Source organism: Colletotrichum destructivum, chromosome 4, assembly GCF_034447905.1.
Source record: "Colletotrichum destructivum chromosome 4, complete sequence".
NCBI classification, from domain to species: domain Eukaryota; kingdom Fungi; phylum Ascomycota; class Sordariomycetes; order Glomerellales; family Glomerellaceae; genus Colletotrichum; species Colletotrichum destructivum.
This window is the reverse complement of record NC_085899.1, coordinates 3,733,637-3,758,236: the sequence shown is the minus strand read 5'-3', so window position 1 is coordinate 3,758,236 and position 24,600 is coordinate 3,733,637. Positions and strand designations below refer to the sequence as shown.

Sequence of the window (24,600 nt, the reverse complement as noted above, 5' to 3'; positions counted from 1 at the left end):
TTCTCGCTGACCACCGCCAAAGCAGCCAAGACATGTTCTCCCAGTCTCATTGGCAGAGAAGAACCTGGCTGGAAGCCCTGGAAAACCCTACCTTGTTCCATTCGTCGAAGAATCTCAGGCCTCTACACCCTCAGGATGAAATGTAGCTAAGTCTATTTTCGAAAGCACTTGTTTGAAGCCGTCACGATGTGCAAGGCCAGTATTCATGCGCGAAATGATAGGGTTTCTGATACTAAAGGGCACGGGAGGCAGCCGTCGGCGAACAGGCTAATCCAAACGCCTGACAAATGGTCGACCGCGACACAAGAAAGACCCGATGGCCAAGCCCTTTCCCAAGGAGAAATGACCATGTCATATCCCGCTGGGTGCTGGGCATTGGGCTGCGTTCACACCATGTGCGCCCAAAGAATACGCCCTTCATTTTCTTCTTCCGCAGGTCACTTGCACTGCATAGCTTGCATAGCATACATAAATTACCTGTGCCACTCTGCTGTCATGGGCTCTGCTTACCTAACCTGCACCAGCAGAGATAGTACGACCAAGACCCAACAACCCTCTATCTCGGTACCCTTGACAGGCCTGCATTCTGCATTGCATTAGTATTTAAAGGTCAGGCAACAATGAAGCCGTCTGCATGCAGCAGTTGGGACGCAAACAAAGAGCCTATCAAACAGGGTGCTACATATTATCGGTCAGCACTACCCAATAAAATGTCCCTGTTGGGCAGTGTCAGTGAGCACTGCAGTGCAGGAAGTAGAATGATGCGATAGATTGGGTTGGTAGGTGTGCATTAGTAACTTTCTCAAAGCAAGATTGCGGGCATTCCAATCGGACTCCAGTGGATCCATGCACAATCGACCTCCTCCGTTACGGCCAGGCACGGGCCACCCCTGGCGGTAGGCTGCTGCAAGGGGTCTTGATCTTCCTTCCTTTCCTCCTTCATAGCAATGATAACCAACAAATGAAGCTATCGCCAACGAACGATCGATTGATCACCAACTAACCTTTGATTTCTTCCAACAGAATCAAAGACCTATTCCCTTAGGTGCCACTGAACCTCATTTTCACCAGCGGCGTGGTAGTAGCCTGAGCCCATATCTAGCCAATTGTCACAACAAAACGACGCCATTAGTTGTAGGCAACAACTAACGCCTTATATCTCGTGACATCAATCAAGATAGGCTGATGCACCCTCTGTGGAAAGGCCTGTATTGATAACAACTTCCGCTCGGCACAATGGTCTAGAGGTTCAGGGCTCGAAAGCTCCAAAGGTATGCTGTTAGTAGCTGAACTGAGGGGACTTTTCTAGTGTCTTGGGCACATCTAATGTAGTGCGGAGTGAGAGAGGGTCGGTAGTGGTGATACTTTGTTTAATACTGATACAGGTTGAATTTCGTCTTGGAGCACTTTATCTATTGGCCAAACAACGCCCGGCTAGCTATCTAAAATCCACGCAGTATCGGCAGGTTTCATGTGCTAGACGCGAACTTTGGAGACGGGGCAATAGGCGCAGCGAGGATACCCACAGCTTCGACACGCCTCAGACTTGATTGTTATGCCGCCCTGGCCGCAGTTACACTGAGTTCGACGTTAGGGGATGAGACCCGACGACGCTGGGGACGACTTACGCATTGCCAGATATAGGCCTGTTTGCGCTTAGGTCCTCGCTCGGTATACCAGTCGCAGTCAGTGCAGACTGGTATTTGATTGTGATCCAGTATGTCGTCTTGGCAAGAGGGCCTTTTCTTGCTTGTTCGTGTCGAAACGGGTGTTTCCTCAATGACAATTTGCATGTTTCTCTGATGATAGAAGTGATGGCTATCATTTGGCAGGACACAAGTCGAACGAGCCATTCCTTCATCGGTTTCTAACACGTCCCGAAGATGAGTGTTAAATCCAGGAAGAACAATGATTGCGAGATGATATGATCTCCTCGGTTCGTTTCCCAAGCTATTTATTTGATCGTCGGGCTTGCATCTGGCTAAGTCTTCTAGGCCCGAGACCAAAGGTCCGCAAGCATATTCAATGATGGGTTCAAACATTGTTGGTTCTATTGAAACTGAGCCACATAACTGAGTTGAATTTGAGATTCCTTGGGACGTAAGTTGCGAACCATGTGGGTGGTATATTACTACATGTCTGTTTTATCGATTCAGCAACATGCATGAGCGACGACTGTTGGGGGTACTCACACTGCATTATGTATGCAAGCCAGGGTTGGCACTTCTTGGTGGCTTCGTACTAAAATGAACAGGGGTTTCTAAGACAATGGTTCTCATTTGGAAGCTTCCATCGACGCCACGGTGATTGCATGAGCGCGACACTTAGATGGACATAGAGCCCGCTCGATGAGCTCAACTCAAATACAGTAACGGTAGTAAAGAAGAGCAGGTGGACAATTAGGTGAGAAATTGGGAGGGGGTTTCCCCGCCTTTCGGGGCACAACGTCAGCTCAACGAAGCTGGGGGGTTGATGTAGCATCATCCACAGAAAACGGACCCCAGCCGTTCGGCTCCCAGTCATTGCCGAACGAACCGCCACGTCACTTGGCCGTCCGTTTGATAAGCCAAACTTGCAATCAAAGCGGTGAAGGCATTGAAACACACATTGCAGACTCAGGATCTCGAGTTGCACACTGGTCAATCAGTTGAAGAGAAACATCTAACTACTGGCCGCTTGTAACGACATCCGTATGAACTATGCTGCTTGCACTCTCTAACCGAGGTAGTCCAAAACTACTCTGAGATATGGCTTCCACCACAGCTGGAATTTACTACACACTCAGCTGTGAGTGGTTTTCTTCTTTAACAGTCTTTGACATACATTGGTCGCAGTGGTATCATTGTACTTATACACAGAGGGACAACCTTGTCTGCAGCTTCGAAAACGACACCCGACTCTCATGAGGATCACCTGGCCTTCTGGGCAACCCAGGACTGCGCCGAGTACGCATTCTTGTTTAGGGCCTTCTCGTTGAACCCGTATACCGCCTCCTTGCCGCGAACTTTCTCACCCTGCAGTGTCACATCGCCGCACTGCTCGCTCCCGTCCACGAATTCGAACCCGATGCTCTTCGCCACGGCGACGATCTCGTCGAGCGAGAGTTGGACAAAGGGTCCCGTCCCCCACAACAGGGGACCGAAGTTGATCCAGTAGCCCCTAGGCTTCAACAGGGCGTGGATGCTGTCGAGGTAGCTCATGATGTTGCGCGCCGTGTCGATGAAGAAGTGCGTGACGATGACGTCATACTGCCCCTTGTCCGATTTGAACGCCGATGTGAAGTCGCCCTCGACCAGCAGCACGGAGCTCACGTTGAGCCCCCTGTCGGGGAATGACACGCCACGGAACATGTCGGCCGTCGTGGCGTGGTGGGACCAGCTGTCGACGAAAGGGTGGATGGCTTTCATGCCCGGTCTCGGATGTGCTTCGAGGAAGCGGTATGCGAGGTTCATGAACATGGACCACTCGTTGACGGTCACCTCGAACCCGCCCAGGCCGGCGACCTCATGACCTAGCCGTCCGACGCCGGCGCCCGGGAAGAGGATCTTGATGTCTCTGGAGGACCGGTCTGGGAACAGAGTCTGCAGGGTATCTAGGATGCATGGGAAGGCATCGTCCCGTTCACCGGTGCCTGCAGTGGACCAGTCACGCACGAAATGTTTCAAGGCTTGCGACGTGCTGACCCGGTCAGCCACCTGGCCTGCGTTGTCCTTGGCCTTGCTGTGGTCGGCGAGCTCTTGGTGCGAGATGCCGTAGAACTCGAGGGCCGTCTCAACGATCTCGTCGCATAGCGCTTGGTTGAGATCGAGGAGCTGCTCGGCCGTCTCGAACTTTTGTGAATATCTGACGGTCTTCTCGAGGACCTACTCGCCGAGTCAGTGATACATTCATTTGGAGCAGCTTCGCTGAGAATATCATGGCGCATGAGATATTATTCTTGAGAGCCGGTGACGCACAGCTTTCTGGGCCTTGAAAACATGCTTGTAGAGACCCTTGTACCGGTCAAGCTCGGCCATCTGACGGGGCTTGTACCGGCTGAAGCCGAACAGCGCCTCCAGCAGCCGGTGGCGGGGGTGGTTCGTGTCCCACTTCCCATGGGACTTGCTCATGCGCTTCAGGAGGTTCTTCTTCTCCTGTTCGTGTCGCGGGCTTGGCCTTTCCGGAGCCTCTTCAATCGTGACGGTGACCTCGTGTAACTCGACGAACGAGTCGACGGGCATCTAGGCCAATAAATTAGCTGGATTCTGGCTCGGATATTACGGCTGATGGCAGAGGTATCTGCACGATCCTGCTGGCTCCCGTTTTCACGATGTTTTTGCCGGTGGGTGTCTCAGATCTCCTTCGGGTAGGGGGGTACGCTTACCGACGCTAGAGTCTCTTGCTCGCTGTGCCCATCGGCGACAGCAACCTTGTTGAGCGGGCCGTTGTTGTCAACGTTGGCTTCGCTCGCCGTTGAGAGGACGCCACAGGCCAAACTCAAGGCTAGCCATGTGGCTGGGTTACACGGCCTCATGGTGAGTTTAATGCTTCGCACGACCGTTGGAGCGAGTGAATGAGTGGAGAAGTCGGTGTGACTCGTGTCGGTGGGTGAGCCACTGTCCACGGAGCCGTAAAGTGAGAGACGGTGAGTGAGAGAGGCGCATGCCGTAATCTCGCCGTGAGCTTCTGTGTCTCAGAAGAGAGTGTAAATACTCGGGAGATGCGATTGTGAGGTGAGATGCAAGAGGTCGGCTGGTCATTGGAAAAGGAAATGTGAAAATTGAGGAGGCTGAGTGAATTAACACCTCCCTGGGTACCTTGATGGCCGCCAAGACTGCAGAATTGTGGAAAACATCGACAACCAACACGAGTTTTCTCGACTCTTGAGGTTTAGCTTCATGTTTGGCCTCGGTGTAGATACCGAATATGAAAGACAATAACAAAACAAGAAACATGAATTTCTATGAACCAATCCTCCATGATGAAAAGCATAGAGAGATTCTAGGTATCCCTGACGTCAGAGTTTCTTTTGACTCTTCCTCGGCTCTTCTTCAAGTCTATCTCATCAGTATCTTCGTCATCATCATATTCAAACCCCATCCCCAATAAACCCCGTTAATCCCCGTTCCCCTTCACGGCGTCCTCGCGCAGGTACTCGTTCAGCCGGTCGCGCGTCCGGCAGTTCTCCAGCGCGAAGCTCGCCGCCAGCGCCTCGAGCTCCTCCTCCGTCTTGCCGCGGAACAGCTCGGCGAACTCCCAGCCGGCGTACTCGCTCATCAGGCACTCGCGCACCACGCGCTCGACCTGCCGGTCGAACGTCCAGGTCTTGGGGTACTTCTTCTTCTGCAGGTGCTCCGGCACCTGCTCCTTGAGCCGCGCGATGAAGGGCGCGTACGCCGCGCCGTCGACGCCGCTCTTGTCGACGCAGCCCCAGAAGTCGAGGCCGTTGCGCTGCTTCTTCTCGACAAAGGGCCGGATCAGCCGCATGTAGGGGCTCTCCGGGTCGACGTAGACCATGCCCTGGTACCCAATGTCCTTGTACAGCCAGATGCTCCACGAGATGCCGCCGAACTCGCGGTAGATGGCCAGCTGCTCCTTGAGCAGCGCGAACCGCTTCTCGTTGGTCGCCGCCGCGTCCGGGTCCGTCCGCGGGTCCTGGTACACGGGGCCCCACTCGCCGTTCCAGATGGGCACGCCGGCCTTCTGCATGAACTCGACCTTGCGCCGGAGGCTCTGCCGCAGCTTCTGCTTCTGCTCCTCGGTGCCCTCGTACTGCTCCGGCAGCGGGAACCCCATCAGGCTGTAGTCGTGGCAGCTGTACACGCTGTTGGGCAGCGTCTTGTCGGGCGAGAAGGCCGAGAAGTCCATGGCGTACGTGTTGCCGTCGAGGAAGAGGATGTGGTCCGGGTCGATGGCACGGATGGCCTTCTCGGCCCGCTCGTACCAGGCGATGAGCCGCGTGTGGACAGGGTCGGCCGGCTCATTGAGCGGGTTATAGCCGGCGATGACCTTGTTGCCGGCGTAGTGCCGCGCGAGAGCCTCCCACAGCTGGATGGCGCGGTCCTGGAAGTCGCGGAACTCCCAGAAGAGGGCGCGGCTGATGCCCGAGTCGCTGTGCCAGTCCTGGTTCTGGCCCCCCGGCACGGCGTGCAGGTCGAGGATGACGTAGATGTTGTGGCGGGCGCAGATGTCGACGATACGGTCGAGCAGCGCGAAACCCGCATCCTTGATGACGGACGGGTTGTCGTCGTCCATGAAGTGGCGGTAGTTGAAGGGCACGCGCAGGCAGTTGAGCCCCAGCGACGCGTACAGCGCGGCGTCGGCGTCGGTGAAGTAGTGGTGGATGAGGCGCGAGAAGAAGAAGTCGGCCTTCTCCTGGCCGAGCACCTCGGCCAGCGCGGCCCGGTGCTCGTGCTCGTGCCCGGCGTAACCCGTGATGAAGTTCTCCATGTTGAGCATGCCGCCGATGCCGGCGCCCTTGAGCAGGACCTCGGTGCCATTCTCGTCGACAATCTTAGTGCCGCTGACGCGCAGCAGCGTCAGGGGAGGGTTGGATGTTTCTGATGATGACATGGTTGTGAGGGGGGGGATAGACTGATGTGAGGTTTACCGCTCTGGGCTGGGTTCAGCAGGTCTCTCGAGATGACAGTTTTATATCCGGTGCAATCTTGACCAAGCCATCATGGTGGACCATCTCATGACAATCGATCAAGTTATCCTGCCCTCTCAGGAGATTGTTCTGTTGTCATTGCGCATTTGTTAGGTGAGCGCCAGTATCCATCCTCTCCCCCCCTCCTCTTACAGTCTGTCTTATGAGCGACATTCCGCGATGGTGGGTTGCTGTGGATCTCTCTCTACGGCGATTTCTCCAACTAGTCAAAAGCAAATCCGGGGTACAGCCATGTGCGCGTGACAAGATGCCGGGGTTTTGGTCTGGTACAAGGTAAGATGATCCCGGGAACCGCCTAATGCCAAACCGACTTTCACCATCCCCCCCCCCCCCCCCCCCCCCTTTGTCTGCCCGTTCCAAGTGGGTTGTTCAACTACTTTTCAGACGCTTTACAATGATCCACAGCTCAAGAAAAGGTATCGTCTCGTCTGCCGAGCATCGATCGAGTTTGAATTTAGCCTGAATGAATCGGGGCGGGTCAACGGCTAATCATCATAGATGGCCCCATGGGCCCGGGTCTGTCTCCATTTCTTCATCTGCACTTTGTCACTATAGTCCTAAACCCCCATGCGATATGCGGCCGGCGATGGGACCGTGAACATGGCGCACGCCTTCTCCAACAAGCGCCGCGTCGTCTCCATGTCCCTCGTCTCACACTCCCAGAAAGAGAGAAGGTCAATCACCTCCTCGATGGCCTCGTACCACCCAGGGGGTAAGGACAACGTAGGGGCACTATCGCCCTGCATACCTCTCCCCCCGTTCGACTCAGACTGTGACAGGATCGCGGCCGCGGCCAACACCAGGGCGCTCCGCGAGCAGGACCGCATCATCGGCAGCGTCCCGTGATGACGGTGCCTGTACCCCAGCCGGTTGACAACGAGACGGTAGAGGTGGTTATCGAGGCCCTTGTTCGCCAGTGCCACCGCGCCGGACGAGACGGCCGCCCGAGGGAAGTCCGGGTTCGCCCCGAGACCGTCGAGCACGGCGGTCGTGAAGGGCCAGTAGATCTGCTCGTACAGGTTCAGGGCGTGGCCCCGCAGCACGAACCTGCAGACATCGTCCTCCTCGGCCGGCTCGGAGAAGGACAAGCTCGGGGGCAGCGAGGCGATCCACTCGCGCGCCTGCTCCTCGTACCGCGGGACGACCTCGGCCATGGCGGCGAGGTAGGCCTGGCGCGTGGAGGAGTGCTCCTTCTGCAGGCCGACCATCTCGGCGCTGATCCGGGACGCGAGCCTGCGGAGGGAGATCTCGGCGAGGTAAAAGTACCACGACGTCCTCTCGCGGGCCAGACGCGGGTCCGCCGCCTCCTCGACCTCGGCCCGGGGCGCGGGCGGCGTCGGGAAGAAGGGCGGGTAGATGCCGAGCTCCTGGTCGGCCAGTGAGAAGTCCGGCAGGTAGAGGTCGCCTCGCATCTCCCGCTCCGACTTCCACGACGACCAGTACACGGCCTGCTGGAGGGTGTCGATGGAGTAGTAGTCCCGCGCGTCGTCATCGCCCGCCTCCGCGTTGCTGTGGTAGCGCTGCTGGGCTTCGGGGGTGAGGAAGGGAAACTGCTGGCAGCTCGCAAGCGCCTGGACAAAGTGCCTCCACGCCTTGACCGGCTGGAAGACGCACATCATGTAGACGCCCGACAAGAAGAGGCACTGGGCGGCGATGATGTCGTCCGACGAGAACAGGCCGCCCAGCCGCTTCTGGGCCGCCCGGAAGTAGTCCTGGGCGTTGGCGTGGGCGGCGGACCCGGGCATCGTCTCATGACTCGGGCCGAAGGGCGTCGCGAGGGAGCCCAGCGCGCAGATGAGGAGCGAGAGGCAGGACTCGGCGGACCAGTCGACGCCGTTGAGCACCGTGCGCGAGACCATCTTGCGCGTGGCCGTCTCGTCGAGGATCGGGTTCTTGACGTGCACGTAGCTGAAGAACCTGTCCAGCAAGTCGTTGATGAGGCGCATCTCGAGGTCGATGGCGCCGAGGCTCGACATTGGCGAGTTTCCCACGACCGAAGAGGCATGGTCGACGTGCAGTGACGTGTCGTTGACCTCGATCCCGTTGCCGAGGTCTCGGAAGATGGCCCATGACATGACATGTTCTGGCCTTGGCGGGATGATCATGGCGAGTTGGATGGGTGGCCCCCCTCCTACTCTATCCGGTGTTTCCACCTGATGCTCCAGCTGGATGGGATTCCGTGGTGCCTCGACCACTCTTGTCTTGTGGTGGCTCGGCGACCCATCGACCGACACGGATCTCATCAGCTCCTCCAGGTCGTCGAGCCGTTCCAGAATCTTGAGGCTAGCCGGGTCGAAGCTGGACAGGTCGACGGGGGACTGGATGCAGGTGGCCCCGACCTTGAGGCAAAAGGAGCATGACGGCTTGAGATTGTCGCATTTCGTCCGCCGGGCTCGGCACACCTGGCACGCCTTGACGGCTCTCTTGCGCTGGTAGAAGGCGGTCCCGCGCGCTGCTGGACGAGTGTTGGTCTTGGCCGTCGACGAGGCTCGCCCCCCCTGCTGGCTTCGGTCTCGCTCCGGTTCCGGTTCCCCAGGGGGTGAAGACATGGGGTGGTTGTCCGGGGCAGAAGGGTCTGCCATCAGGGGGGCACAGGACCTGAAGGGGGGGTATCAGCTTTCGAGTGGTTCACCGTTCAACTCTGTGGAGAGAAACAGACTAGCACAAAAGAGCTGTTTGTGGGTTGTGACGAAACTGCTGTGGATGTGAGGGAAGCTGGAGAATATCCGGGGGGGTGGGTTGATGTGTGAGGGAGGAGATGCCGCGGAGTGTCGCTTTTAACATAACTTCCCCTCAACTCCAACTCCTTCAGGAGACAATGACACTAACCCAAAGCGTCTTGTGGGGAAATCTGGGGCCCCGTAGGCACCAGAAAAATACGTACAGGTCATCGTCCCATGTGGTCTCGGCCCAACGCGGAGGAGCGGCGTGGACTGACTGACTTTGTAGACCACGCGAGCCCTGGCTAGGCCAGACCAGACTTGGATGGGTGAAGATCCTGGTTCCTGGTTCTTCAAAAGGGTTGGATGAGTCGCGGAATGTCGCCTTTACGAATATACCTGTACACCCCCGTTCCTTTCTCTCACTACCTTCCTCTCTTGAACCATGAACGGGGGTTCACGAAGAATCTGGGCTGAGATGGAACTGAAATCCAGCTTATGTTGCTTAAGCGATTGAGATGTCGAGATCGAGACGGGAAATCCGCGGGGCAATGTTTCTCATCAGCATCAATAGTTACGTGAATTTTCGCTCCAAGTTCCAATAATCGTATGAGGCATTGTGCGCTGCTTGGGTCAACGAGGACGACATGACAACTCGCTGTCTACCTATAAATTGCTTCAACTTCTTGCTTTACAACAGCCATGACAGCCTCCCTTCTTTGCGCTTCTCGCCATTGTTCAATCCAAAACTGCCATTAATTGCCCTGGTGCCAGTTACTGTCTCTACAACTACCTACAACAAGCATACATTCATTTTGTCCCGCAAAACGAACCCACGCCCCCCCCCCCCCCCCCCACACACACACATACATATACACACACGCCTTGTGCAACGGAATTAAGCACTTCAATACATCCACATTCGCAACCTAGCCAACATGCGCCTCTCGGGACCCATCGGGTTGGCTGTGGCGCTCGCGGCCGCCAGCGCCCAGGCGTGCCTCGAGATCAACGGCTGGTTCCTCTCAGGGATCTACTCCGGACAGAACAAGAAACCCTTCCGCGCAGTCGACAACGGGGGCCAGGCCGTCTGCGAGACGGACAACTGCAACTACCTGAACCGGTGTGATCTGAACTGCAGGGGGAACGTCAACAACGCGTACGTCGTCAACATGGAGAAGCTGTACTGGAACACGAACCACGGCAACTTCGTCGTCGACCTGAACCCAAAGGTCACCAACAGCTGCGAGAGGTGGTGCGGCTACGCGCTGGAGTACAATATCAACACGAGAGCGTTCTGCTAAGGGATCCATCGAGGTGCTGGCGTGGCTTTGAGAAGTGTGTGCTGGAGCGTCTTCTGTGGTTGCTTGGACCGGGGAACCGGGGAACCTCGCTCTCGGGGGGGTAGTCGGTGGAAAAGTGATGAGTAGGCGTTGTTTAGTTACAGCAGTAATACATAATAACGTACACGATGAGCGTGTGGGCCGGACAAGGCAGTAGGCTATTCCGAGTACATGTGGTGTAGTTCCTGTCAAGGTGCCTTGCGAGTAGCTATCGATCGACCCCGGGTAAATAACTGATGCATGAAAGAGTGGGGGGTGAAGGAGGAGGAATCCGACATCCCTCCCACTTTGTTGTCACGACGGATGACCTCGACGCAAATCCAAGTTTCTTGGGACTTTGCAACCATCCCGGATCGGGGAGAGAGAGAGAGAGAGAGACTATTAGCCCGGTTCACGGGTAACGATGGGGCCTGGAAATGACTCGTCGGTCTAACTATAAGTTCTTGGACTTCCCCGGATTCTCTGGCAATTGTCTCCGCCCCGTCCTCCCACAACCATCCCCCCTTCAAGTTTGCGTCTTGTCGACCAACTCTGCATTTTCCACATCGAGTTACCCCTGGAAAGGAGTCGAGGACTTTGTCGAACAGACGTTGTTCTCATTCAGTCCCGTCCAGTTTCGAACAAGATCAAGAACAAGAACAAGAACCACAACCACAACAATGGCGGACAAGAACGACGTCTCGGACCACTTGGAAGCAAGTGTGTCGCACCACGACGCAAAGGGGACCGCCATGGCGACGACAAACCAACAGGAACACGACCTCACTGTCCGCGAGATCTTCAAGAACCACAAGGCCATCGTCTGGTGGTGCTTCTACTGGGCCATGGCCGCCATCGGATGGTAAGGCTGCTTTTTCTTCATCACGCATCAGCAACGATGAATCGTTTATTGATGTGTGGGCTCTGATGATGATGATGGGCTGACAAACCTGGACTTCAAGGGGCTTCGACGCTCAGATCAACGGTGCCATGATTGCCGTGGTGTCTTTCCGACGAGACTTTGGGTACGTGATGGACGACTACAGCAACAGCAATGATGAGCTTTTTGTTTTCTACAATATTTTCAAGGCTGTCCCTGTCCCCCTTGATCGATCGATTGTCGATACAACACGACACGTTAACACAACCCGCTGACGGAGTATAACCGCCCACAGATACGTCCTCGACGGCGAAGCAATCCTCCCCGCCGACTGGCAGTCGGCCTTCAACGTCATCAGCACCATCGGCCAGTTCTTCGGCGGCTTCGCCTGCAGCTGGCTCGCCGACCGCATCGGCCGCAAGAAGTCCCTCCTCGTCGGCGTCGCCGTCTGCGCCGGCGGCTGCGTCGGCGAGATGCTCTCCCACACCCGCGTCGCCTTCCTCCTCTCCAAGCTGGTCCTCGGCCTCGGCCTCGGCTTCTACCTGACCCTCGCGCCCCTTGCCACCAGCGAGCTGGCCCCCGTCGCCCTCCGCGGCTACGCCACCGCCGGCGTCAACCTCGGCATCGCCGTCGGCCAGCTCCTCTCCAACGCCGTCGTCAAGGCTTTCGGCGAGCGCCCCGACCGCTGGGCCTACCGCGGCCCCTTCGCCACCCAGCTCTTCTTCGTCCTCTTCCTCGCCGTCTTCCTCCCCTTCGCCCCCGAGACCCCATGGTACCTCGCCCGCAAGGGCAAGATCGAGGACGCCACCAAGGCCCTCCGCAGGCTGTACGGCGCCGACTACGACGTCACCTTGAGGCTGGCCGGCATCGTGGCCACCATCGAGGAGGAGAACACCCAGCAGACGCATGAGCTGGGCTTCATCGACTGCTTCCGCGGCACCAACCTGCTCCGCACCGGCATCTCGACCGGCGTCTTCCTCTGCCAGCACCTCGTCGGCATCGTCTTCCTCCTCGGCTACTCGACCTACTTCTTCCAGCTCGCCAAGTTCGACGTCGCCAAGTCGTTCGACCTCGGCGTCGGCGTCACCGCCTGCGGCGTGCTCGGCAACATGGTCAGCTGGTTCGTCGTCGAGTCCTTTGGCCGCCGCAAGATCTTCCTCTCCGGCATGGCCTCCCTGACGTGCCTGCTGCTCCTCATCGGCATCATGGACGTCGTCCCGACCAACGCCGCCAAGTGGGTGCAGGCCGCCTCGACCGTCATCTGCGCCTTTGTCTACTTCCTGACCATCGGCGCCATGGCCTTCGTCATCCTCGGAGAGGCTTCCAGCACGGTGCTTCGTGCAAAGACCATGGCCCTGGCCACAGCCACCCAGGCCGTGTGCGGTCTGGCCATGAACTTCGCCATCCCGTACATGGTCAACCCCGACGAAGGGGACCTCAGGGGCAAGGTCGGCTTCATCTTCGGTGGTCTGGCCTTCATCGGGACGATCGGGAGCTTCTTCTACGTCCCCGAGCTCAAGGGCAAGACCTTTGACGAGATCGACCGTCTCTTTGTGGCCAAAGTGCCGCCTAGGAAGATGGGTGACATGTAAACTTGTAGATACCACGGTTATTGCGTAATTGTTTCCAAGCCAGTTGGTCGGAGGGTATAAAGATATGAATCATTGTCCCAATTTCATCTTCCCGAATGTCATCAGTCTGTCCACTGGCTTCCCCCATATGGTGTGTTCTGCGGAAAAAGACGTTCCATGAGAGTAAATGTGTATATACAGTAAGTACTAACTAATATTTAACAGAAGAAATGTGATTTGGTGCGTGTAAAACTTGTGCGATAACCCCGGCTCGATAAGACTTCCAACAGTAGTTCCTCTTGTCCGTCAGCCAGCCAATTCCCTCGTGCTGTTCCAGGCTTTGTTGCGGGATGCCCTTTGCTTGTGACTTGACTTAACTTGACTTCAACAACAACACTTTGACCTAGACCAAGCCCTCTCTATCTGGCCCCCGCATAACGAATGTTCGGCCGCGGCGGCGTCTCCATGCCCTTGCCGAGGAAGTAGTCGACGTGGTGCGACTGCACGTACCCCTTCAGCGTCATGGCGTTGCGGTACGCCGGGTTATGCGCCAGCGTATACAGGCGGATGTCGCTCGGCTTGTCCGTCGTGAAGACGAGCAGCTCGTCCGCTGCCGCGTTGGTGACGATGACCTCCTCCCGCCAGTCCCCGAGGATGTCGCCGATGAAGGCCGGGTTCCGCCCGTACGGCGCGCCGCCGAAGTCGCTGACGCGGAGGATCCGGGGCAGGCCGTTGGAAGGGCTCGGGTTCTCCCAGTCCCACTTCTCGAACTTGCCGTCGTTGAACAGCTCCAGCAGCTCGTCCCCGTCCCACCAGATGCCGAGGTGAGGCCACGGCGCCAGCGCGGCGTCCGCCGGCTCCGCGTTCGTGAGGGCGTTCTCCTTGGCGTTGTACAGCCCGGAGAACGACCAGACCTCCATGCCCGGGTGCGTCGGGTCGATGTCGCCGACCATGCCGCGGCCGACGTCGTTCTCGCTGTCGCCCGAGTGCTTCCAGATCATGTCCCCCGTCGACCCGTCGTAATAGTACTCGTACAGAAAGGCCGGGTTCCTCTGCTGCACGCCGTACCCCTGAAGACCCTCGCGGGTCGGATCGATCTTGGCGAGGTGGAAGCGGTCGCCGTGGATGACGCCCTGGCCGGCGAGGCTGTATCGTTCCGTGCCGTCGCCGTTGAGCGCGAAGCCGATCTCCAGGACCTCGTCCCGGCCGTCCCCGTCCACGTCGATGATGCGCGTGTTGTGGCCGTCGGGGAAGTCCTTGTCGCCGCGGTCCCACTTCCACTTTTGCGTGAGGGAGGTGCCGTCAAAGGTCCAGGCGACGAACATGAGGTTGAAGCCGGCGGACCCGATGCGGTTCTTCAAGTACGCCACCAGATGCGGCGTGTCTCCATCGAGAAACCCGGCGCCCAGGCGGGCAGCGACCGGGCCGTCGGCGATGTAAGTCGTGGGGATCGGGGCCGAGGCGCGGAGAGCGCCTGTTCGCCCGTCGATGATGGCCATGAACTGGTGGTTGTCACTCTCGCCCTTGTCGAACGTCGTGCCGTCGCCAAACTTGACGCCGTTAGCGATCCTCACCGCGACCTCGGCACGTCCGTCGCTGTCGAAATCGAACACGGTGACGCCGTCCCAGTGTCCGAGGTTGACGGCCGAGGGCCCGGGCTCGATGTTGTCCTGGTTCTCGCTGTTCGGGCCCAAGTTGAGCTCCCAGAGAAAGGTCCCGTTGCCCGTGTAGGCCTCGATTGTCTGGGGCGAAGTCTGCCGGTCGAGAACGTAGTCCCACTCGCCGTCGCCATCGAGGTCGCCCACCCAGACGAACTTGACAGCACCGCCGCTGCGGATCGGGACTCGGACGATTGGTTCGATTGGGTTCTTGGCAGGCAGGCTGAAGGAACCACTGGCATCCTGCTCCTTGCCATCGACGACTGGTCGTACAAAGTAGGTGTTGACCTCGTCCGCAACAGAGGTAGAGTCGATGAAGTTGGTGCCGCCAGTGAGAACCTCGCTGTTGAGCTTCGTCGGCGAGCTGTCTGTGTCGCGGTAGACATTAAAGCCGATTCCGTCTGGGTCGAGTCCGAGCAGTCTCCAGGTAACTAGAGTGTCTTTCTCACTTGCGCGGACGGCTACCACGCCACGGCCGAGGTTTTCCAGGGGCCGCGCCGCCAGTGCCGGAAGGGCACATGACAACGTGATTGAAGTTGAAAGCAACGACAGAAACCTCATGATGTGAGATGGAGAACAAGAAAGGGGCCAAGTCGTTTTGGGAGGTACTGGCTAAGACCTCTTTGACGACAATCAAGTTCTCATTGTGGGCGACAGTTCGTCTTTATATATCAGCGCGGTGGCAGTCTCGCTCTTACAACACATGAGTTGGTAAGTCCAGCTCGGTTTCTTAACAGGGTCTCTATGTCCGTTGACGATCTCATGGTCCTGTAATTTGGCGAGAGTTTGTAAAGTCCGCCGCTACAACTTGGCAAATGACATGGATGGTGTACCTACACAATGCGACACTGCCACCGCATATCATTCCATCAACAAGAAACTCCAATTGGAGGAGTAACAACTTACCAAGCTTGGCAAACCAGTCGGGTGCCCCTTTGGCAGCAAGAAACAACGCTCATCCGCTCTACATGGGCCGAGGAGTGTCTCCAGTTTCGAGGTGACCGTGGCGAGAGCCGCGTTTCTCGGTCGATTCAACGCGGATGACCGGACTATCGACATGGGGGATCGGTGTTTACCCCACGGGGTCAACCCCTTCTCTGCGATGTCATGCTGCACCCCGCAATCAATTGCGAAGTCGATTACCTGTCTTGGCATCGGTCTTGACTCTATGATCCGGCTTACCCAGTTGCAGTTACCGGGCTGTATTTGTCAACTCCGTGCCGGTCACAATCTTATTCTAACGGAATCTTCTTAAACTACCGCTCGTGTTCAGTAATCTAGACTCCGCGCACACACACACACACACAACCATCTCCGTGATGTCCGACTTATCGAAGCCCTTTGGCTGCCCCAATCTGTTCCATGAGTGTCTCAACACCCTTCTCGCTCCTCTCGAGCTCGCCGTGGACCAACTCCTCCACCCACTCTCCCCTGGGCTTGAAAAGCGCCTCAAACGGCTTGGGGGCGATGACGATGCCTAACGGCGGCATGGCCATCGGGTCAATCACCACCTTCTTCCCCGTGGCCGCTTCAGTCGGCGCCTCCATCTCGAACGCCCACAGCAGCCGTGCGAACATGATCCATAGGCCGTCCCGTCCCACGTGCCTCCCCGGGCACAGCCGTCGTCCGTACCCGAACGAGATCTTGGGCAGATCCTGGCCCTCGAGCCACCTCTCCGGCCGGAAATCGTCGCTGTCCGCGCCGAAAACGGCCTTGTCCCGCGTGATGGCCCACTGCGACGCCACGACGGTGGCCCCCGCGGGGATCCGGTAGCCCATGTACTCGTCCTCTTCGGCCACGGCATGATCCATCCCGGCGGGGAGGATCGGGCGCCACCGCATGACCTCTTCGATCATGGCGTCGATATACGGCAGCCGCGCCCTGTCCTCGTACACGGGTAACCTCTGCTGGCCGACGACCTCGTCCAGCATGGCCTGCGCCTTGCGCATCATGTGCGGGTATGTGATCATGGCGACGACGAACCAGCTCAGGATCGACACGCTCGTCTCGCTGTTGGCCAGCGTCAGCGTCGCCGCGATCCACGCCATCTCCGCCTCGCTCGTCCTCGCCCCGAGCCGCTCCACGCCGTTGGCGATCTGCTTGCTGACGTTGTATCCGGGCTGCCTCAGCCCCCGGCGGAAGTTCTTCACGTGGTGCTCGGCCTCGCTTTGGTGGTACTTTTCGCCGGCCCGTTTCCACGGCGAGATGAGGTAGGGGACGTGCTTGAGCCAGGTGAAGGTGTCGATCAGGGGAATAGGACCCCCCGCGACCGCCGCCGTGGGGTTGTTTTCGAAGAAGTCCATCTGCTCTTTGGTCCCGGGGTGTCCCTTCATCAAGCGGTATCCCCATATGACCAAGCTTATGCTGCTGGCCGAGGCGCGTCGGAAATCCCAGTGAGGGTCTTGCGGCGCTACGCCGTCCATCTCTTTCCCCCCGTCACTCGGATCTGCTTTCAGCTTGCCTTTGGAAAGCATGTCGTTGAGAAGCTGGAGGGACTCCATGTCCTGGATAGGCTCGTAAAGCGCTGCGGAGCGAGGGTTCAACCCGTGGGCGTGGAGGCGTTGGTGAAGGCGGAGCTGGGAGTCATATCGGCGGAAGAGCATGTTGTATCCCTTTGTGACCATCTCAGTAGTCATGTAGCCGAACGACCGGTCCGAGTAATTGCTGGCGCGCTTGTTGAGAAGCTCGTGGGCCGCTTCGACTGTTGTCAGGACGATGGTGGACTGCCTTCCCACCTTGAAGTGAACCACCGGGCCGTAGATGTGTCTCCATTGGTAATGCGTCAGCCACCTGAGGTGGAATGGGCTGTTGAAGAGATTGCCGACAATGGGGAGTTGGGGTGGCCCCGGTGGGAGAGGCAGATTCGAATGCCGCTGGCGAGCATAGCGGAGACGGAAGAGGAGTAGATAAATGCTTAAGAATGAGACGAGCGCCAAGGGAAAGAGTACGGGCGGCAGCTTGGAGAGCAAACTGCCGCGGTCTCTGGCAGAGTCATCCATTTCTTGATAGGATATCCGTTGGATTTGGCTTTGAGGATGTCGAATAGCGAGAATCTGTCTGCTTCTGTTATACACCTTAAAGAGGAGGCTGCGGATGCTTTATATCCTTTGTTCCCCAGTCTACGCCATACGAGTGTCGCTCATTCTCGTCTCTGCACCAGGAGATTTACATGGTTATTCGCACTCGAGCTCGTGCAGGGCCTCATTTCTCACATAGGTACATGTCGTAAAACGGACTTGGTGATCCGGAAGTGATGCTCAAGTTGCCCCTCCCAGCCCGCAGCGTAGTATCGCAGGCTCGCTTTCGGATCTGGAATTCAGGCACCATTCCCCTCGAGAAACTGATCCTTCGCTTAAACTTTATGGGTCCCAGCTTACGGCCTGAGTCATCGGCGAAATCAGAAAAACGGCATTTGTCCATACACGGAACGCTGGCAACGGCGGGACGAGCCACGTCCCGTAAGCATGCAACTGCTGATCCCTTCCTTCAAAGACATCCCTACAGCGGCACTTGACCCTTGTGGGCTCCGACTAACGGGCTGACTCAACGGCGAAGAAGTTACCCCCTTTTTCTTTAAACGAACTCAACCAAGGATCCCTGCAGCTTCCTTGGCTTACAACTCAAGATCCCGGTTGCCCTGGTCAGCTGTTGATTCGCATGTAACCCAACCGAGCGATATGTGCAAAAGGAAGGTCTCTCACTTCTTTTGGTATCTCCAAGGCTTTAAGTCGTACGTAGCCCCTGTATTCAACAGAACGGGAAGTGTTAAGAGATCTATTCCCACAGATGAACGAGGAACAGATGCTATGGTTGTTCGTCCACACATGTGTTAAAGGCCTAGGATCTTAAATGTCTCTCAATCAGAATCATATCAATCAGTAGAGGGCGGTCTTGTCTAGACTTCTTTAATGCGTGGTTTGTTGCTAAGAAAGGTTTTCTTAGCAAGGGTTTGGTCATTAAATTATGTTTTACAGACGAATAAAACGGGCAGGTTGTTAACCCCCAGATACGAACTCGACACCTAGGTATCAAGAACGCGTAAGGACAAAGATTAGCTACACAAGTAACGTCTAAATGGGGTACATATAGTTTTCTATAGAAAGACTGAACTGTCTGTATTAGCAGAGACATCTCGTTTTCTAAATGGTTAGTAGGTAGTAGCAGCACATCGTTACCAAAAAGACCACGCTCGATATTACATGTTTAGATAGATGATTATAAACATTTAGCAAAACATCAGAAAGCTGCAGTTTTACAAACGCAGAACCATAAAGTGTAAAGGCTAGTTAATGCTTATTTCTACTTAGCTAAGTAGAGAGTGAAGTTCTAGATATTAATAACGCTTACACCCTATAGGGACCATGGTGTCGACAAAACTAGTCCTTACCCAAACGTCCATGTTCATGAAATAGCGTGCAGAAACACCAGACGCGGTGGGCACTAAGATATTCCCAAACCAACCACATTTTGAATGCTCTCTCATCAACCGGTCCTCGACCAAAGGTGTTTGAAAACCTTCTGTTTCCCCCTTGAGCCATCTTTCCAAGAAAACCATTTGAAAGTTTTCTGAGATGTCCGGATCAAGACTGGTGATCTTTCTCCAGGTAAGCAATTCTGTCTGGATTGACGCCCATAGGACACCCAAGTCTTGCATGCAAGGTAATTCAAAGTGCTCGTGATCGTCGACAAGTTCACAGTCGAACAAATCCCCATCACTGACTTCTTCCCAACCCTCTGAGGTCATGAATTCAAGGTCAAAATTGTAGCGGCCGTTATCGTAGTAGCTTTGTAGCCCACTATTGACCATCGTGGATTGTTGTTCTCGTCGCAGTCCTGGGCGCTGAGGGTATAATGCGGTTGATCGGTGAAGGACCAAGGACAGACATTTCCAGCCAGTTTGACAAGATGGTGACCAAGTATCAATCATTGACTGAGGAACCTGTTCCGCAAGCCCAGCAGCAGTAATGGGATGATGCCTACAGCCATTGTCTTCGGCAGAGTTGAGAAGTTCTGCCACAGACAGTTCTGCTTTCAGGTTCGCATCAGCCCCAAGGACCAGCAGGCAAACTGCGCATGCCACTGCCCCAAAAAGTGTCTCGCCATCCATACCACGCTGTGCAAGATAGAATGCAACAATGACAAGCACGTGGAGTGGTCCCAACTTCAATTCAAGACCACACTCGGTGCAACGACGTCGAAAGAGGCCACTAAGGGTATCGATCTTTGGCGCTGACGATGGAACATAGATTGACAGCATGCTGTGACACACTGCCTGCACACTGCTGTGGCAGAAGTTGTGTTTCCATTGCTGAGGGATACGAGCGTGTCCTTCTTTGTGCAATCGCCGCACTGTCGGTGAGTCGGCATCCCACCGGCCGCAGATGTCTCTCTCTTCTCCGGGGAATCTCGTGCGATGATTGAAGCTTGTGCTAACCTCGAAGGGGGCCAGGTTCGTGTGTGACCGAAGAATTGAGATCAGGAGGCTATCAAGGACGGTATGTCCATCGGAATCGATGTTGTTAAGCGCAATTGGATGGTCGTCTAGAAGTCGAATGAGATCGTTCATTACTTTGCAACAGGTATGACCGCCATCCAAGATAGAGGCTGCCAGATGGTAAGGGTGGATAGTTCCGATATCAATTCCACAGCCCGATTCCAACAAATTGGAGACAGACTCTAGATTGCCCGACATGATGGCAAAGGCAAGCGAGTCTAACGCGAGCTCTTTAGGGGATTTGGAGACGGCCTGGGCGATGAACTCGTTGGAGAGTGGTAGTTCGTCAACCGAAGTTGCACTGAACTGGCTCCGCGTGAAAGACTCCTCCATGGCGCTTTGTAGAGTGCGATTCTGTGTTTCGGCGGCTGGCCAAGGGGTCCATGAAGATTCATCACGCAGTTCGAATTCGGCTTGCGTCTCGATAGGTGAAGAATCTTCGGTTTCATACTCGAGGTCACTGTCTTCTTCGTAATGAATCACCCACCGGCATAGACTGGTCGGTTGTGGGATTTCAGATGTGCGCGGAGAGGGGGCAGGGAACCACCCGGCTGGCGATGAGAAGTTCGGAGGAGTTTCCAAGTTGTTTCCTACGAGGGTAACCTCCGACACCAACCCAGCAGTCCACTGTTGTGGTCCTCTGCCCCAGAACTTGGCTGTAAGGTAGGAATGCATCCAGTAATCGTGAAGCCATCCAGAAATGATTCTTTGATTTGGGTTAGCGCTATTTCGTGGCCTGAGACAAGGACACAGTTGCCATACCTTCGGTCACTCTCGTTACATCTGCTCAGAAGCTCTTCTCGGCGGCCTTGCAGAAGCAAGTTCGAACGATCCTGCAAAGTCTTTTGCGTGATCAAAGCAGCCGTGGGGGTCAAATCGGGCGCCGGCCCACCTGGTGTGGTTGCTTCGGGGCTGCCGACATTCAGGTAACGAGGAGTGGTCGTTATTGGGCCAAAGGGCGACGGGTGGTCGGCTTGTCTGACGATGGAGGCTATGTATGCGTCGTAAGGGAGATTCCAGTGGGAGAACCTATGAGTATGTGATTAACGTCAGCGCGGTTCCATGTGAAGCATATCCCATCGGGTGCTGCTTGACCCCATTTTCGCCAAGAGCGGGGTAGAGCCAATAAGGGGTTGTGAATCTATTAAGTTAACCAATAGGGTTAAAATACCTCTGTTGCCTATAGATTCTGAGTGTGCCAGAGGTACCAGCAATCTCTATCAATACATAATGGTACATTACAGTCTAAGCAGCCCTTCCGTGTTTTTTTCCGAGTGAGGTTATTCCCAGAGATCTCGCCTAGGGTCTGGCGGGCTCTTACTGCCCTTAGATTACTACAATAAGAGCAAGGCGAATTAACCTTCCTCGACCCCTTTCTATGTTGTTCCCATGGAATAGAGGTATTCCTTTTATCTATAGTCCGTCTAGGCCGTGACCTCTGCCGCCCTTGTGCTAATGGTCCGAACTGCTGAATAAGCTGGGCTGCAAGTAACTGCCGCCATTGGTGGTGTGATTTCACCTTCTGCCACCTAGGGCTGCCCCAGAGCTGCAGTAGGAAGCTATTCACAACTAACACTTCTAGTAGGAAATTCCAGGCAATTGACTGCCAGCCCCCTCGACGAATAGGGTGGCTGTATTGGTAATAGGACCTCATCTGGTCACTTACATCAACCCCATTCATCTTATGGTTGTATTCATCGATTGCCCTAGGGACTGGAAGGTCCTTGCGGACGTCTGGGCCAAAGACTTGTCGGGCAGCCTTCTTAGCAGCGGAATTCCCAGCTGGGCGGCGGCGGCTGCGGATAACTTCCTGGCCGTCCTGGAAGACAGTTGACAGGAAGAGCACAAGGGCATTATCCTTCCAGGTGAACTGGTTGACCTATTTGCTAGTTAGGTAAGTAGGCTGGCTAGACTAGGCAGGGTAGGACAGGGCTAGGCTGGCTGGCTGGCAGCTTACCTCTCCATCTAAAGTAGGGATACAGTGTATTTCGCCCCAGGGGATACCCCGTCCTTCAGTCTCTTTCTCAGCAACTAGGATCTCATCTATCCCACTATCCTTCCGGCAGGTACCAGAAGCTCCAACCTGTTGATTCCGTAGGGTACGAAAGAGCCGTATAGAGGCAAAGAGGTTGTCAAGAAAGACGTGGTAGGTTGCAGCTGGAAGTAGGGAGATAAGGGTAGTTACTACCTGCTGCGTTGGTGTCAATAGAGCCAGCTTTCCAGCAGCTGTCCCAGTCGACCGGGCTGCCCACCCGGGCTGAGCTGGGCTAGGCTGGGCGGGCTGGGCCTGGGGGACTAATGCGTATGGGCCCTTTCCATGGACGTGCCACAGCCACCGTACACAGTAGCCAGACTGGGCAAGGATCCAGATCTTATAGCCAGCTGGGATAGGTTTCGTTGGAATCGTTGTTGTCTCAAGAGATCGACCTGTTAATCGGACCATAGCCTCGTCAACTGTAAGGTCTGAACCAGGTATATAAAGGGAATCCCCAGTCTCTTGGATGTGGGATGACCACTGGTTAACCTTCCGGTATACATCTGGCATTTGATCTTGGGTCTGACCCCGGCCCCGACCCCGGCCCTGGCTGGGCTGGGCTGGCTGGCTGGGCTGGAATTCAGCAGTGTTAAATATCCGTAGTCGCTGGAGTAGTAGTTGGAAACGGTCCCGGGATATAAACCGCGTAAATAGGTGGATAGGATCCTCCTTTTGCTGCTGGGTCGACCAGTAGGTTGATAATCTAGATTCCCTATGAATTCCTATATATAATAGGATCCCTAGGAAGAGGTAGATCTCTTCTACTGAAGTCTTCCTCCACTTATACACTCTAGACGTTCTGGCCCTAGGGCCCTCCTTAGATAACGGCGCCGCATTCGTCCACTGGGCCCACTGCTCCACGAGGCCCTGCGGAACGTATTGGACGAATAGTTCTAGCGGGCTTGCAGGTAGCTGCCGTACCTCTTGGGCCCGGGCCGGCACGTTGAAGGGCCGGAAGGAGCCCGGAAGACCATGCTCGGCAGCTGGAGGTTCGTGGGGCCGGACTGTTGCTGCGTCACAGCGCTCTGGCGTACAGTCTGTATTACAGGCAGTAGTAAGGTCTTCCGGAAGGACCTCAACTACTATACAGCTGCGTATAGAAGTAACAGAAGCGTCAGAAGCATCAGAATCGCTAGAAGACATCACAGCATTAACCAAAATGGTGGTTTTAGTGGTGAAAGTAGGTCGGAAATCATAGGGGTACATGACGTACTGTCATGTATCCCTTTGAATGCGGAGTAAAAGTGGATAATTAGTGGGTATTTTCGGGCTTGGCGAAAATGGGGTCAAGCAGCACCCGATGGGATAGGAAGCTTGACTTACGTCCCCGGAGAAAGCGGCTCGACCAGCTGGTGACGAACCTTGTCATTCAGAAACCTCTTCAGCTGCTTCTTGTCTACTTCCTTCATCAAGCCTCCTTGATGAATGGTCACAGCGGAAGTACTCGCACCGGCGCGACTGCGTTTGCCAACAACAGCCACAATGTCGTCCTTCTCTTGTGTGGTGGTTCGTTTTCGGATGTCCCACTTGTGCAGGCGATGTCGGTATTGATGGACCCTGAGCAAAGATGGAATCAGAGTGTGAGGCATGCCAGGGAGGGGGTCAGGTTGTTGCCTTACTCTGCACTGAACCCATGGTTCTTCTTTATGAATTCGGCGAGCTTCGGGATTGTCAAAGGTTTGCCAGAGCCATTCTTGCCAAGGTAAGCCTCCACGATGATGGGCTTGAGGTGCTCCCAGCGCTCGTCATATGGGATATGCAGAAGATCGAACCCGGACACCAGTCGATGGTGTGATTCTTCCATAGCATGGACTATACCGTAGCCTGCACTGAAATTGACTAGAGAGCCACTGTCTGGGTTGGAGTGGGATAATATCGAGGCGACGAAGTCACCCGTGGGGAGTGAGGAGATGAAGCAGTAAAGTGAAGCAGCTGAGAGTCACTTCGTCGACTGGCGGGAGACGAGGGCTTTAAAGGCAGGCAGGCTCACATCACTCGAATGTCTTCCAAAGTCTAGTTGAGGTCGATTAAGGCAACCGGCGGCTGGCTGCCTTAACCCAACGCCCGTCGAGGACCTAAGAAGGCAGTCCGAATCTGCACATCTGCACGTATTAATGGTTGCCCGTACCACCACAAAAGGAGACGAGCCAATAGAGAGGAGAGGGAGGCAGAAGGAGGTCACGCTAGTCGTCGGTGCCGTCGAGGCCCAGGAGGCTCTTCCCCATGCTGCCAAGTATTGAAGCCCAATAGGAATGATGAACAAAAAGAGAAGATCCAATCGGTGGGAGGATGGCAAGCCACCGCGCTGCAGTGTCTGCCAAGAAGCGGCAG

The 24,600-nt window shown here is 55.8% G+C and overlaps 8 protein-coding genes across 8 annotated transcripts; 2 read left to right on the top strand and 6 right to left on the bottom strand.

Moving 5' to 3' along the window:
* Nucleotides 1–2,682: 2,682 nt before the first annotated feature.
* On the bottom strand, nucleotides 2,683–4,737 carry CDEST_07068 (Putative carnosine N-methyltransferase). The gene is made up of 3 exons (XM_062923227.1): nucleotides 4,364–4,737; nucleotides 3,957–4,220; nucleotides 2,683–3,863 (listed from the first exon to the last, which is right to left on the bottom strand). Exons 1-3 carry the CDS (start codon nucleotides 4,511–4,513, stop codon nucleotides 2,910–2,912), a joined length of 1,368 nt encoding a protein of 455 aa, XP_062779278.1. The 5' UTR covers nucleotides 4,514–4,737; the 3' UTR covers nucleotides 2,683–2,909.
* A 357-nt stretch (nucleotides 4,738–5,094) lies between these two features.
* On the bottom strand, nucleotides 5,095–6,742 carry CDEST_07067 (Putative glycoside hydrolase, family 5, glycoside hydrolase superfamily; the record flags this gene model as incomplete). Its single annotated transcript, XM_062923226.1, has 1 exon — nucleotides 5,095–6,742. The coding sequence occupies exon 1, from the start codon at nucleotides 6,550–6,552 to the stop codon at nucleotides 5,095–5,097; it is 1,458 nt and encodes a 485-aa protein (XP_062779277.1). The 5' UTR covers nucleotides 6,553–6,742.
* Nucleotides 6,743–6,993: 251 nt separating this feature from the next.
* CDEST_07066 (Putative zn(2)Cys(6) fungal-type DNA-binding domain-containing protein) lies at nucleotides 6,994–9,373 on the bottom strand. Its single transcript, XM_062923225.1, has one exon. The coding sequence runs from the start codon at nucleotides 9,229–9,231 to the stop codon at nucleotides 7,207–7,209; it is 2,025 nt and encodes a 674-aa protein (XP_062779276.1). The 5' UTR covers nucleotides 9,232–9,373; the 3' UTR covers nucleotides 6,994–7,206.
* Nucleotides 9,374–10,247: 874 nt separating this feature from the next.
* CDEST_07065 (uncharacterized protein) lies at nucleotides 10,248–10,613 on the top strand (the record flags this gene model as incomplete). Its single annotated transcript, XM_062923224.1, has 1 exon — nucleotides 10,248–10,613. The coding sequence occupies one exon, from the start codon at nucleotides 10,248–10,250 to the stop codon at nucleotides 10,611–10,613; it is 366 nt and encodes a 121-aa protein (XP_062779275.1).
* A 698-nt stretch (nucleotides 10,614–11,311) lies between these two features.
* CDEST_07064 (Putative major facilitator, sugar transporter, major facilitator superfamily) lies at nucleotides 11,312–13,103 on the top strand (the record flags this gene model as incomplete). Its single annotated transcript, XM_062923223.1, has 3 exons — nucleotides 11,312–11,493; nucleotides 11,594–11,656; nucleotides 11,807–13,103. The coding sequence occupies 3 exons, from the start codon at nucleotides 11,312–11,314 to the stop codon at nucleotides 13,101–13,103; spliced, it is 1,542 nt and encodes a 513-aa protein (XP_062779274.1).
* A 397-nt stretch (nucleotides 13,104–13,500) lies between these two features.
* On the bottom strand, nucleotides 13,501–15,378 carry CDEST_07063 (Putative immunoglobulin-like, integrin alpha, polysaccharide lyase family 11). Its single transcript, XM_062923222.1, has one exon. It carries the CDS (start codon nucleotides 15,299–15,301, stop codon nucleotides 13,502–13,504), a length of 1,800 nt encoding a protein of 599 aa, XP_062779273.1. The 5' UTR covers nucleotides 15,302–15,378; the 3' UTR covers nucleotide 13,501.
* A 546-nt stretch (nucleotides 15,379–15,924) lies between these two features.
* On the bottom strand, nucleotides 15,925–18,048 carry CDEST_07062 (Putative cytochrome P450). The gene has a single exon (XM_062923221.1). The coding sequence runs from the start codon at nucleotides 17,737–17,739 to the stop codon at nucleotides 16,069–16,071; it is 1,671 nt and encodes a 556-aa protein (XP_062779272.1). The 5' UTR covers nucleotides 17,740–18,048; the 3' UTR covers nucleotides 15,925–16,068.
* Nucleotides 18,049–19,021: 973 nt separating this feature from the next.
* Nucleotides 19,022–24,073, bottom strand: CDEST_07061 (Putative Clr5 domain-containing protein; the record flags this gene model as incomplete). Its single annotated transcript, XM_062923220.1, has 4 exons — nucleotides 19,022–20,940; nucleotides 20,997–21,212; nucleotides 23,647–23,826; nucleotides 23,889–24,073. 4 exons carry the CDS (start codon nucleotides 24,071–24,073, stop codon nucleotides 19,074–19,076), a joined length of 2,448 nt encoding a protein of 815 aa, XP_062779271.1. The 3' UTR covers nucleotides 19,022–19,073.
* Between the last annotated feature and the right edge of the window lie 527 nt (nucleotides 24,074–24,600).

What these genes read in the sequence shown, in the direction of transcription:
- CDEST_07063 (XM_062923222.1), bottom strand. Translation starts at nt 15,301, where the DNA reads ATGAGGTTTCTGTCGTTGCTTTCAACTTCAATCACGTTGTCATGTGCC.
- CDEST_07068 (XM_062923227.1), bottom strand. Translation starts at nt 4,513, where the DNA reads ATGAGGCCGTGTAACCCAGCCACATGGCTAGCCTTGAGTTTGGCCTGT. An exon ending in AGCAAGAGACTCTAGCGTCG is followed by an intron (nt 4,221 to 4,363) that starts GTAAGCGTACCC and finishes TTATTGGCCTAG; the next exon opens with ATGCCCGTCGACTCGTTCGT. An exon ending in TTTTCAAGGCCCAGAAAGCT is followed by an intron (nt 3,864 to 3,956) that starts GTGCGTCACCGG and finishes CTCGGCGAGTAG; the next exon opens with GTCCTCGAGAAGACCGTCAG.
- CDEST_07066 (XM_062923225.1), bottom strand. Translation starts at nt 9,231, where the DNA reads ATGGCAGACCCTTCTGCCCCGGACAACCACCCCATGTCTTCACCCCCT.
- CDEST_07062 (XM_062923221.1), bottom strand. Translation starts at nt 17,739, where the DNA reads ATGGATGACTCTGCCAGAGACCGCGGCAGTTTGCTCTCCAAGCTGCCG.